Raw genomic sequence first — 14080 nt, forward strand, 5'->3', positions numbered from 1 at the left:
GGCATGACTGAAGAGGGTTTGTTGTTGTTGTTGTTGTTGTTTTCTGGTGATATAACAAAGACCCAGACCATAAACACCTCGTGTGTTATGCTACGTTTAATTTTTATTCTGGTGTTACTTAGGGGAAGCATGTTAAAGAATTTGTGTCAGCAAATGACTTTAATCAAACACATAGCTTAGAAAACTCTGACTTCACTTAGAAAGCTTTACTAAACCAGTTTTTTTCTGGTATATTTCATTCTAGTTCTTTCTAGTCGTACACTGACTTGACTTTCATATCAGAGGAAACAATTATCTTGTTAATCCTGAGACTGGCATCACATGGATGTTAGGCACTTGCATATTTATGACCTTTCTTGCAAAGCTGTGTAAATCGCCATGCAGATCTTTAAATTTTAGTAGCTCCCAGCAGTGAGATACCAAGTTCATCACATCTGACAGTCTCATTTCTTAATTTAAAGCGTGAGGCCACGGAGGGAAATTCTGCTCCTGGGTACCATCCAACACCGCAAGCCTTTTAGCACAGTTGGCACAAGGCTGTCACAGACATTTGTTCCAACGCACGTCTCATGTGATGAGGCTGCTTCATCATAAGTATATCGTTCTCGACAGTGAGCAGTAAGAAACCACTGGTGGATGCGTTTTACATTGCACGTCACCCAGTTTCTTTCTGCAGCCTGATTTAGAGACGCAAGAACATTTGCTCAACATAGCCTTATGGAGCCTCCTGGTTCTTTGGCCTTGATTCAGACAAATAACAGCAGTCTGTGTGTATTGCACATCATCTGCCCCCGTTTCTGGTTATAAGCAGGAAGCATGTTAGGAGTCCCAGCCCCTGAGGCTGGCTTGGGTGTTCTCTGGGATTCTAGGCTTAGTCTCTCGAACTTGTTTAGGAAACCTTCACTTCCCTTCCAGGCCATAGGCAGTGCACTTTTTCTCCTGTGTGAGCCAGCCTCCCAGCCAAGAAGCAGTCTTTTTCCTTGTCCTTGTCCCTGACAGCCCTCGGCTCTGCCTAAATTCCTGACTCTGACCTTGCTTGGTGCCAGTTTCTCAATATGCAAATCTATGAAAGCAACATGAAAGTATCACCTAACAGTGTTTTGAACGAGTCAAATTATCTAACAGAACCAACTAAGAGATGTCGTGTCATGGGGAAAAAATGTGTGGTTTGGAGTCAGACGGTATACCATTTGTGAAATTGGATCTCCCAGATAGATACCAACGTGCTGGTTACTGCACTGGCTGTCTTTCACGTGTCGCCCACAGCCCGTCAGAGAGGTTTCCACGCAGAAACCGGGCCTTTGAGGGCTGGCGCACATGTCCCGGGTACGTGCCTCTTACAGGGAGGTTGTGGGACTCAGCTCCAGATATGTCTTTCTGCCTGTGCTCCTTTGACCATGAAACACTGTCTCTCAGCAGTGTCTTTAGATAAAGTGAATGTTTTATTAAATAATGCGTTACCCTGCTATAGTGCTTTGAGGTTTATGAAGTGCTTTCATTTATGTATCATTTGATTTACAGAACAACTCTGGGGTAAGTATAACGATCCCTGTTTCACAAGACAGAAAACTGAGGCTCTGTAAGGGTAGGTGATTTGAAGTAGTTTATAAATGGCAAAACCAGTATTCATAGACTTTAGAAAAAGCCACAAGAACTCTGTCAGTGGGATGTACTTGCATTGTTCCCCCTGCTAAGGGCGGACATTGTGTCCTGTTGGTTACTGTGGCCAAAGATCTATTAATTACGCTGATCCCCAAATGGGAAATGCATATGTTGTTTTAGTCCAGTTCCAGATTTCCACTGCTTTAGCTTTGGTTTACACACTCTTCGTGTAATGCTTACTTTTCTACCTGAGTACATAGAGTACGTTCCAAGGATGGACATACTGAATATATATATCTGCCTCCCAGGGTTGTTTCACACTGGCAGCTAACAGACAAATTTCTCTTTACATGTGTTTGTTTTCACGTGTAAAACTGTTCTTTGCTCCAGTCTTCATTATGATCTTAAAGCTGATGTGGTTATAATGATGGTGTATCGGTGGTGTATATGGTGTATTGTACTTTTCTTGACCTTGTTTTCAAATACCTTCCCCTCCCCAACCCTCCCATGGGGAGAGCTCTATGCATTTTAGTAGTTGAGTCTTTACTTACAGTTACTTTATTTTCTTCTTCAGGTTTTGTGATGAAGGCACCTGTACAGATAAAGCCAATATTCTCTATGCCTGGGCAAGAAATGCTCCCCCAACGAGACTCCCCAAAGGTATACCTGAGGCCTCTTGGATAGTCTTATATTAAGCTGCTTAGTTTTTGATTCCAAAGTATTTTTTATTATATGTTCTTTCCAACAGCTGTTGGCCATGTTCTATGTTGTAATTTCACACTAAAGTACCCTAACTACCTGCTTGTATTGAATAGGTTTCATTTAGGTAGTTATTCTTCCTCTGCCTCTGTTTGGTAAGTAATTTGCTCACACAACAGTTTAGATAGAATTAGAAAGTAGCTGGGTATACCTCAAATCACCTTTGGCCTGAGGCACATTCGTTCTTGACAGCAAGAGCATTCCACAAGCCAAGAGAGCCAGGAATTAAGTAAATCGCCATTCCAGCAAACAAATTTTTTTTTTTTTTTAATAGTTCCTGGAGCCTGGCTATTTAATGTTATGCCAAACCTCAGCTGGCTCTCTGAGTTCCCCTCTGAATTGTTCATAGCTTCCAAGGTGTGAGAGAACTACCAGAGTCTCCTTTATTACCAGGATCTCTCTTAGTATCAGAGTGAATGTGTGGTCCTGAAGCCAGAAGGACTGCCGTGGTTCAGGGATGGAGTAGTGGCATCTTGCAGTGCCTCCCTAACTGCCGCCTGCACTAATTTTTAATTTTTTTAATCTTTTTAGACAGCTTTAGAGGTTACTTTCTATTTATAGTTAGTACAAAATATTGCCTAAATTCCTCATGTCATGTAAGACTTGAGCCTTGAGCCTCTCTCGAGCCCTACAGTTTGATGTCTGTTTTGCTTTACTTCAAATGAGTGCAAGAATATTCTTTAGAGTTTTTCCAGGCAGCCACTACCAAACAAGTTTGGAAATTAAACGGAAGGTTTGTCATAGATTTGTTGATGTTTTTAAGATACATTAGTAGAGAAGGTAAGATATTTTTTCTCTGACTGTATTTTCTCTGCAGAGTTTTTTTTTTCTAGTTTACTAGTAAACTTTGCTAGTAAGACTCTTAGAAACCCTTCAGATTCCAATAATTTATTGACATCATAATCTAGTAAGTAGTTGGTTTCTTCAGTGATGTTTTTGCAAATACCTGTTTTCACATGGGAAAAAAAAACAATTCCCCTGAGATGATCTTAAGAAGTCTAATTTCCTGTATTCCATCAGAGTAAAAATGGATATGTGAGTGAGTGAAAGTCACTCTGTCCTGTTCAGCTCTTTGTGACCCCATGGACTATAGCCCACCAGACTCCTCTGTCCCTGGAATTCTCCAGGCCAGAATACTGGAGTGGGAGCCTCTCCCTTCTGCAGGGGATCTTCACAACCCAGGAATCGAACTGGGTCTCCTGCGTTGCAGTCTGTTTCTTTACCAGCTAAGCTACCAGGGAAGCCCAAAAATGGATATAAGTAAATGCAAAACAAAGTGAAAGAATAGGTTTGTGTGTGTCTGTTATGTAATCAACAAGGACAGAATTTCATTCTCTTTATTTTGTTCTGTTTCTTGAAAAGTGAATGAGTTGTCCTCTTAAAGTATAAGTGATTACTCTAGTTCAGAAGTAGAGATTACAAATGGAATTCCATCAGAGTTTTGAGGAGAAATAATAGATTATATCAGATTTTCATTGAACAGCTAGTTTATTGTTATTTTCATATAACTGCATATGTTACATGCTATTTTCTTTCCATTTGGATTTCATAGATCAGCAATCTTTGATTAGCTCTATTTTAGAGTTCCATTTCTAAAATACTAATTTATCTTCTTTTGAAAATCTTCAGGTGTTGGATTCAGAGTTGGTGGAGAGACTGGAAGCAAATACTTTGTCCTCCAAGTACACTATGGAGATATTAGTGCTTTTAGAGGTAAGTTTTGAAATGTTGAAATTAAGGTCAACTTTCAGTACTATATTGTTTAAATTATATGCACTAACTGTTACCTATATAATAAAATGAAGAATTAACTATACCCTCTGCCCGCTAGGAAACAGCTGCTTTTGTGTCCTGGAATTTGGGACTCCACTGTGGAAGTGAGAAATGTTAGTTATGTTTGACTCTCTGCCACCCTGTGGACTGGGGCCCTCCAGGCTGGAATAGTGGAATGGGTTGCCATTTCCTTCTCCAGGGGATCTTCCCAACCCAAGTCTCCTGCATTGCAATCAGATTCTTTACCATTTGAGCCACCAGACATGAGTTTTATTTTGAAAGTTACAGTCTCTTACACACATATTCTCTTATTCATCCTACTGTGCTTTCTCTTACCCTGACTTTAGGGTTCTCTTCCTTTCCAGGATATTATCTTATCCACTGTCTCCTATTAAGAGGTTCCTTCTAAGCAGCAGCATTGGAAAGAATAGAGACTAGTAATTAATATCTATTCCTAGAAGCAAGTCACTGGAGAGTCACTGGGTTTCGTGATAGCAGGGAAGTTCTCAGACTCTCGGGCTCACGTCAGTGCTATCTGTAATCCACACTTCTCACTTCATCTGTTGTCAACTGCATTGATGTACAGACCCCTTGCACTCCACAGAGGCTTCTGAATATTGCCTGGGAAACTTGTTGGTCTACCCATACGACTAGGCTCTCTGCTTAAGTGCTCCTTTTCTTGTTATAGAATCTTTAGCATGGGGATGGGGCCCTGTTCCCAAGGCAACCGAGACTGTATTGTCACACCTTCTGCTGCATTTAGTCAAACTCCAGCTGCATTCCGGGCTCACGCTTTGGTGTTCACAGGAGCATAAACATTCAGTGGTCTTCCTGGCATGTCCACCTTCCCCTTTGCCTGGCCGACATGCGTGTTTTCTCGAGTTCTCCAATTCAACGCTGTATTTCTACTAACTGACCTAATACATTCTGGTCTCTAGATATGTTAGCTTTCTGTCCATCAACGAAACATAGAAGTACGTGTCCATCTCCACCTATGAAATATCCCCAGGGCCTTTGCTAAGAGAGCACCCCATGGTGAGGGTGACAGTAGGTTCTCAGCATTCAGGGCTGGGACAGTAAGTACAGTCTTCCTCTGGAAAAGGATGTTGGAAAGAATAAATTTAAGTCAACTATATGCTTCAGTTAAAATTTTTAGAAAGAATAAATTTATGCAATTGAAAAATTATAATTAATATTGCCATCAGATGTATTATCGATTAAACAAGCTCCTGTGGACCAGCTCACGAGCCTAATTTCCAAGTAAAACCTGTTTTATATTTAAAGTATGCTGTGAGTTATATATAAATAGCTTTCCATTTTTGGAACAGAACCTAAAGTCTTAAGTTGTTAATTATAGCGCTGAGCCAAGGTTTTGTTGAAAACAGAGGAATAAATAATGTTCGTGTTTGAGGAACAAAGACACAAATTATCTGCTCTAAAATTTGCCATGTGGGTGTCAGGGGAACAGGCCAATTATAAGACTGCTGACTTCCAAAGCATTGACAAGACTATTATTTTTCCAAAGAAGTGGGGAAGGCTTTCCCCAGTCACCACAACTAAGGTAGCTGGTCATACCCCACAAGCCCCCCACCCCCAAATCTATCCGCTATAGAACTCTAGACTTTCAACCTAATTCCTCTGAACTTTGTAGTACTTCTTCATAGATACTCCACCCCAGGTCGAAGGGAAAATACATAATATACTAGTTTTTAAAACATATTACTGCAATAATTTAACTTATTACTGATGAAGAATTTATTTTGTTTTGTAATTTATGTTTAATTTGGGATCATGAAAAAGTACTGATGTTTAATATATAAATATGTAGTTATAATTTACTATAAGAGACTGAAAACTTTCATAACAGTTTTTCATTTTTCACTTTTCTGAGAAACGTTTTTCAAAGAGATGGTACATATGAGGTAGGAAGATTACTGGTCCTATAACTTGTAGATCTTATTATAATGTAATACAAATGTAAACAAAAAATTTTACCCGTGTAATTCATTCAGTAGCATTAGATACTATCTTGTGCCTTAAGCTATACCTGGATAGCTTAGAATAGTAAGTAAACAACATGAGAAAATATCAAATCTCACTAAAATAACAAGGGAGCATTTTGCATTTATACTTAATTGGGTGTGAGTGGAGATTGAATTATAAAACTCAGGGCTGCCAGGGTTTACATGAATATGCTACGGCTTGGGGAGCTCTGTGAATTAGTGCAGTGTTTTGGAAAGCAGCTTTATCATATTATATACATTTTATATAAAACATTAAAACCTTGCTCTAGGCTTCTGTCCTCAACTAAAGGAAGGGTTTTGTTGGAATTTTTTGGTTTTGTTTTCTAAGGAGCTCCCTACCCACAGCTATTTATATACCATTAACTAGTAATATGAAAACCTGGAAAGTTAACGAATGTCCCTTAATAGGGGACTAATAAATAAATAAATACATGGTATAAAAACAGAAATAGCAACTCATAAATTTTTATACAGACTACATAAAGCCATAGATATGCTTGTATGTTTTCAAGGGTTAAAAGGAACAGGGAATAAAAGGAAGCAGTAAGCTGAAAGACAGGATTGTGCGATTTTTTCCTCCTTTACAATGTTATAATTCTTTTCATGTTTTTAAATTCTCCTAATATAAACACTATGTTAAGTGCCTGCCAGTTAGCACACTATACTTCCACTCATACCCTCCTAATAGAAAAAGTGTTAAAGTAAATCTCTATGTGCCTGAATAACTATAAGAAATGACTTATACTTTAAAAAGATTCTATGTGGTGATCTCACAGTTATTGCCAGATGAACCTAGAAGTGGAATTACAGCATCATATCTTTTAATAATTAAAAATGAATTACATATGTTCTATGTATGTACACATATATGGATGTGTGTACATATCTATACACATATCTATATATGTACACATATATAGATGTGTGTACACATCTATACACATTATGTATATTCTTACTTACTGAAGTAATCATCTTATTGAAGATGCAAACTCTTTGTTAAAATTATTAATGATATTTTTTAGAATATAAATTATAAATCAGAAGCAGATTTGCACCACAAGGAAATCCCTGCACTCTGTTGAAAAGTGAGAAAATGTTTGGCTTAAGCGTATGAGCGTTTTCCTACACAAGAAAGGTTTAAGAGACTTGAGAAGCCTAGGACGTCTCTTTAATCATGCATCAACCGTGAAGGTAAAATGTCTTCTGTTGTTTGTTAGAGAACATACCCTGAAGCCAGCTGGGTGCGTCCTGGACTGGGATGTCTAGTAGTGGGGAAAGATTGATCTGCGGGATCACCTGAAATATTTGTTTTGGTTTGGTGTTTTGTTTTAGAAGTGGAGCAGAATGTGAAGCTGTAAATGCGACATTTAAAGGGGGCCAATCTTATTCGATGCCGTGCCAGTCTTACGTCAGATCTGGGCTGGTGCGGGCTGTGCTCATCTTCCTGCCCAGAGGAGTCTAGTACATTCTCGCAGGAGAGACAAGTGCAGGGACAGGGCATTTTTAGGCAGAAGTAGGAATGCATCCCAGATACAGGGGCCGTGGGGTGGCCGGCAGACGGGTCTGCCTGGAAGGGCAGGGGGACATCGTCTTAGAAAGGCTTCTTAGAAGATGAACCTTTTCAAGGACTCACACTGCAGATGGTGACTGCAGACATGAAATTAAAAGATGCTTACTCCTTGGAAGGAAAGTTATGACCAACCTAGACAGCATATTAAAAAGCAGAGACATTACTTTGCCAACAAAGGTCCGTCTAGTCAAGGCTATGGTTTTTCCAGTGGTCATGTATGGATGTGAGGGCTGGACTATAAAGAAAGCTGAGCGCTGAAGAAATTGATGCTTTTGAATTGTGGTGTTGGACAAGACTCTTGAGAGTCCCTCGGACTGCAAGGAGATCCAGCCAGTCCATCCTAAAGGAGATCAGTCCTGGGTGTTCATTGGAAGGACTGATGTTGAAGCTGAAACTCCAATACTTTGGCCACCTGATGGGAAGAGCTGACTCATTTGAAAAGACCCTGATGCTGGGAGGGATTGGGGGCAGGAGGAGAAGGGGACGACAGAGGATGAGATGGTTGGCTGCATCACAGACTCAATGGACGCGAGTTTTAGTAAACTCTGGGAGTTGGTGATGGACAGGGAGGCCTGGTGTGCTGCAGTCCATGGGGTCGCAGAGAGTCGGGCACAACTGAGCGACAGGACTAAACTGAACTGACATGGTAATCGAGCCTGCACTCAGGTGGGGCCAGGAGGAGACGTGTCCCAGACGGAGCAAAAGTGTGTGCGTGGATTTGGGCGGTGAGGAGCCTCAGGCCCACCCAGAGCTCTTGGTGACTTAGCCTTACTGGAGTGTGAAATGCCAAGGGACAAGTGGCAGGAGATGAAGAGAGAGCTGACAGATGGGGACCGGACCACGCAGACCCTGTTAGGACTGCTCTGAAATCACCCAGCGTGCTTCCCAGCAGTAACCTGATCAGATTTTCACTTGGGCCCGGGGCTTTTGTGCATGACAAAGCCCCCAGCCTTAGGAAGAGAGATTGGGGCGTTAGGAGGCCAGGGCGGGCCTGGATGGGGCCCTGGAAGGCCAGAATGAGTTTCTTTTTTTTTTTTTTAATGTAAGCTTTAATTTTTTTTAGAAATTAATGTTCTGTAGAAAACAGAATGTATCTTTAGGTAGATATACTCCTAAGTATTTTATTCTTTTTGTTGCAATGGTGAATGGTATTGTTTCCTTAATTTCTCTTTCTGTTTTCTCATTGTTAGTGTATAGGAATGCAAGAGATTTCTGTGTGTTAATTTTATATCCTGCAACTTTACTGTATTCATTGATTAGCTCTAGTAATTTTCTGGTAGAGTCTTTAGGGTTGTTTATGTAGAGGACCATGTCATCTGCAAACAGAGAGAGTTTCACTTCTTCTTTTCCTATCTGGATTCCTTTTACTTCTTTTTCTGCCCTGATTGCTGTGGCCAAAACTTCCAAAACTATGTTGAATAGTAGTGGTGAGAATGGGCACCCTTGTCTTGTTCCTGATTTCAGGGGAAATGCTTTCAATTTTTCACCATTGAGGGTGATGCTTGCTGTGGGTTTGTCATATATAGCTTTTATTATGTTGAGGTATGTTCCTTCTATTCCTGCTTTCTGGAGAGTTTTAATCATAAATGGATGTTGAATTTTGTCAAAGGCTTTTTCTGCATCTATTGAGATAATCATATGGTTTTTATCTTTCAATTTGTTAATGTGGTGTATTACATTGATTGATTTGAGGATATTAAAGAATCCTTGCATTCCTGGGATAAAGCCCACTTGGTCATGATGTATGATTTTTTTAATATGTTGTTGGATTCTGTTTGCTAGAATTTTGTTAAGGATTTTTGCATCTATGTTCATCAGTGATATTGGCCTGTAGTTTTCTTTTTTTGTGGCATCTTTGTCTGGTTTTGGAATTAGGGTGATGGTGGCCTCATAGAATGAGTTTGGAAGTTTACCTTCTTCTGCAATTTTCTGAAAGAGTTTGAGTAAGATAGGTGTTAGCTCTTCTCTAAATTTTTGGTAGAATTCAGCTGTGAAGCCATCTGGTCCTAAAACACTGATGAAAGAAATCAAAGAGGACACAAACAGATGGAGAAATATACCGTGTTCATGGATTGGAAGAATCAATATTGTCAAAATGGCTATACTACCCAAAGCAATCTATAGATTCAATGCAATCCCTATCAAACTACCAACGGTATTTTTCACAGAACTAGAACAAATAATTTCACAATTTGTATGGCAATACAAAAAACCTCGAATAGCCAAAGTAATCCTGAGAAAGAAGAATGGAACTGGAGGAATCAATCTGCCTGACTTCAGACTCTACTACAAAGCCACAGTCATCAAGACAGTATGGTACTGGCACAAAGACAGAAATATAGATCAATGGAACAGAATAGAAACCCCAGAGATAAATCCACGAACCTATGGTCACCTTATCTTCGACAAAGGAGGCAAGGATATACAATGGAAAAAAGATAACCTCTTTAACAAGTGGTGCTGGGAAAGCTGGTCAACCACCTGTAAAAGAATGAAACTAGAACACTTTCTAACACCATACACAAAAATAAACTCAAAATGGATTAAAGATCTAAATGTAAGACCAGAAACTATAAAACTCCTAGAGGAGAACATAGGCAAAACACTCTCTGACATAAATCACAGCAGGATCCTCTATGACCCACATCCCAGCATTTTAGAAATAAAAGCAAAAATAAACAAATGGGACCTAATGAAACTTAAAAGCTTTTTCACAACAAAGGAAACTCTAAGCAAGGTGAAAAGACAGCCCTCAGATTGGGAGAAAATAATAGCAAACGAAGCAACAGACAAAGGATTAATCTCAAAAATATACAAGCAACTCCTCCAGCTCAACTCCAGAAAAATAAATGACCCAATCAAAAAATGGGCCAAAGAACTCAACAGACATTTCTCCAAGGAAGACATACAGATGGCTAACAAACACATGAAAAGGTGCTCAACATCACTCATTATCAGAGAAATGCAAATCAAAACCACAATGAGGTACCATTATACACCAGTCAGGATGGCTGCTATCCAAAAGTCTACAAGCAATAAATGCTGGAGAGGGTGTGGAGAAAAGGGAACCCTCTTACACTGTTGGTAGGAATGCAAATTAGTACAGCCACTATGGAAAACTGTGTGGAGATTTCTTAAAAAGCTGGAGATAGAACTGCCATATGACCCAGCAATCCCACTTCTGGGCATACACACCGAGGAAACCAGATCTGAAAGAGACACGTGCACCCCAATGTTCATCGCAGCACTGTTTATAATAGCCAGGACATGGAAGCAACCCAGATGCCCATCAGCAGACGAATGGATGAGGAAGCTGTGGTACATATACACCATGGAATATTACTCAGCCATTAAAAAGAATTCATTTGAATCATTTCTAATGAGATGGATGAAACTGGAGCCCATTATACAGAGTGAAGTAAGCCAGAAAGATAAAGACCATTACAGTATACTAACACATATATATGGACTTTAGAAAGATGGTAACGATAACCCTATATGCAAAACAGAAAAAGAGACTCAGATGTATAGAACAGACTTGTGGACTCTGGGAAAAGGTGAGGGTGGGATGTTTCAAGAGAACAGCATTGAAACATGTATATTATCTAGGGTGAAACAGATCACCAGCCCAGGTTGGGTGCATGAGACAAGTGCTCGGGCCTGGTGCACTGGGAAGACCCAGAGGGATCAGGTGGAGAGGGAGGTGGGAGGGGGGATCTGGGATGGGGAATACATGTAAATCCATGGCTAATTCATTTCAATGTATGACAAAAACTACTGTAATGATGTAAAGTAATTAGCCTCCAACTAATAAAAATAAATGGAAAAAAAAAAAAGAAAACAGAATGTAACCCCATTAGAACTGCCTGTCCAGTATAAGTGTAGTCTTTGGTTACGTGATCAAACTCTAAGACCAGATGGCCTGGCGACGGCACTTGCTAATTTTATTATCCTCACCGAGTTTCTAAACCTCTCTGCTTTCCTTGTCTGTAAAGTGGGATCATAGTGGTTCATATGAAGCTATCTGGTAAGCACTCCCATGTTAGCCTCTCTCATAGTTTCTATAACAGGCTTGAAGGTGATATAAATTCCCCTAAATGCCACCTTTTGTCCTAGTTACCCATAATATAAAGAATATGTTGGTTACTTTTCAAGAGTGTCAGAATTTCTTGTTACATTTAGACGCAGAGCTGTATTTGCGTTTGTCACCTCGCCAGTGAAAGTGTCCTGGCTCGGCACTGTTTCCTGCTCTCCGCAGCCGTCTTTGTCATCCAGAGCCTCAGTTGTACAGAGATAAACCACACGGCCGAGTCCCCTGCCCTTAAGGAAATTAGAATAGCAGAAACTAGAGGTTCCTCCTGGTCCTCTTTCTTTCTTTAGTTTTTTTCATTGCCAGATTTTTTTCTAAGTAGTGTCTTATTCCAACAGAGAAAATTCTCCTGAGATTGTTGCAGAAACTCACCACTTTTCTTCTAGATGTTTTGGCCCAAGGGAATCTTAAAAGAACTGGACCTCTTCTTTGAAGAGTTTCTGGCAGTAGCTTACTAGTCTCCACCGATAACTCATTTCTCAAATTAGAAAACTCTTGCACTGACCAGCTCAAGTTGGAACTGATGTAAAAAGGAGGCAAGAATTTCTTCCCAAGTGCACAAGCTCTGACTGTCTTTGAGTTGGCAGAATTTCCATGCTATAAACTATTCGTCCCTAAGTGCGTGGTGCCTATAAGAAAACTGACAGGTATTATCAGGGATAGAGATCCCCCCCCACACACACACATCCAAGGCTTCTACGAACCCTTCCTTACAACCCTCAAAGTGCACCTATGTTTTAGCATTTTCCTGGGAGCACAGCGGAAACGTTCATTTTCCTTAGAGTGAATGTTCGATGCTTATTTTCTAAGTGAGATGAATGAAGCCTTGGACTCCTGTTTTCAATGCTCCATTATATAAGAGTGAGCCCTGAGAAGTTTCATCTCCAAATTTCTGAGGTTATATTAGTAAAATCACAAAAGCTGGAACTCTTAAAGAACAAAGCATTTTCGGTAGCCAAGCTTTCCAGAAGGCTAAGATTTTAACATTGTAAGTACCATAACCTTAAAACATTTTGGACAGAAATCTTTCCCAAATTCATGATGGGTCTGATGAAAGTGAAACAGGTGGCAGATGTTACGTACCTGATGCTCTGCCCAACACAGAACAGACTGGCAATAAATGTTAGTTTATTCTTATCCGTTGGGGGATATCATAGTTTTTGGCGATTATTCTGAATATCAACTACTGTACAATAATTTCCTCCCAAATTTTAGGAGTAGACAGATTTTTCGTGTTACTGGGCTTCTTGCCTTCTTCCGTCTACTTCTGTGTGATATAGTTTCCTCAGTTGTCAAGCTACCACTTCAACTCGTTTTAATTCATACAGAGCAGCGTGTGGAGGCGAAGATGAGTGAGAACGAGTCTGCCCTCATCTGGTGGGGGCACATGAAAATAAAACAGTAACTGTGATCCCCGGAGCCAGAACAATCAGTGCAGTAAGAGAGGGGGGTGGGAAGCAAATAAGACCACACCTCGTTCAGAAAAAGATTCTGTGTTCCCAGATCGATCTCCTCTAGGCATCCTCTCTCTCATCCTAAGCTGATGATGTGGAATCTCGGCAGCCAGGTTTCATATAATTGTAAACTTAGAGTACACAGACTCTGAATTGAAGCCCTTAGAGGGCGTTCTTTGAATAAAATCATGGAAACACCGGTGCCTGGACTTGGTAGCCTCCAGATTTGATTTCTTCTCACCTGCGTGTGTTGTTCCGTCCTGGCTGTGATCCATTGCTGTGTGGCTTCCCTGGTGACTGAGTAAAGAACCCACCTGCAATGCAGGAGACCCAGATTCAATCCCCTGGAGAAGGGAACAGCTACCCACTGCGGTATTCTTGCCTAAAGAATTCCATGGGCAGAGGAGCCTGGCGGGCTGCAGTCCATAGGGTCGCAGGGAGTTGGGTACAGTGGAGGGACCAACGCGTTCACTTTTCTGTGTAGCTCAGTCCCGCAGGTGGGTGCTGTTAGACATGTGTGTTAGTAGACAGGGGTCATGCATTCGTGAAACGCACCCGCGTGCTCACACGCGTGCACACTCAGGGCCTTCCTTTCCACCACAACTGAAGCAGCAGCTGAGTGAGCAGGCGGTAGGCGGGGCAGCGGCGGGAGAAGGGGAAACAGAGGGCTCTGGGGGAGCTCTGATTCCACGGCGACTCCTGCTGCTTATCTGCCTCTTAGAAGACTGCTGCTGGCAAGCCGTTGCAAAAAGCTTTGAAATCGTGAGCCCAGGAAAAATCCCTTGCTAATGCATTTTTGAACAAG

The 14080-nt window shown here is 40.8% G+C and overlaps 1 protein-coding gene across 8 annotated transcripts in view; it reads left to right on the forward strand.

Moving 5' to 3' along the window:
* The window catches only part of PAM (peptidylglycine alpha-amidating monooxygenase), a 314353-nt gene that overhangs the window by 205256 nt on the left and 95017 nt on the right, over positions 1-14080 (forward strand). For all 8 annotated transcript variants that reach the window (XM_070465860.1, XM_070465859.1, XM_070465862.1 and 5 more), the window contains 2 exons: positions 2177-2262; positions 3991-4074. In XM_070465860.1, coding sequence (XP_070321961.1) covers positions 2177-2262; positions 3991-4074 — 170 coding nt within the window. The remainder of the gene's footprint in view (positions 1-2176; positions 2263-3990; positions 4075-14080) is intronic.

Source organism: Odocoileus virginianus, chromosome 3 (genome assembly GCF_023699985.2).
Source record: "Odocoileus virginianus isolate 20LAN1187 ecotype Illinois chromosome 3, Ovbor_1.2, whole genome shotgun sequence".
NCBI lineage: Eukaryota > Metazoa > Chordata > Mammalia > Artiodactyla > Cervidae > Odocoileus > Odocoileus virginianus.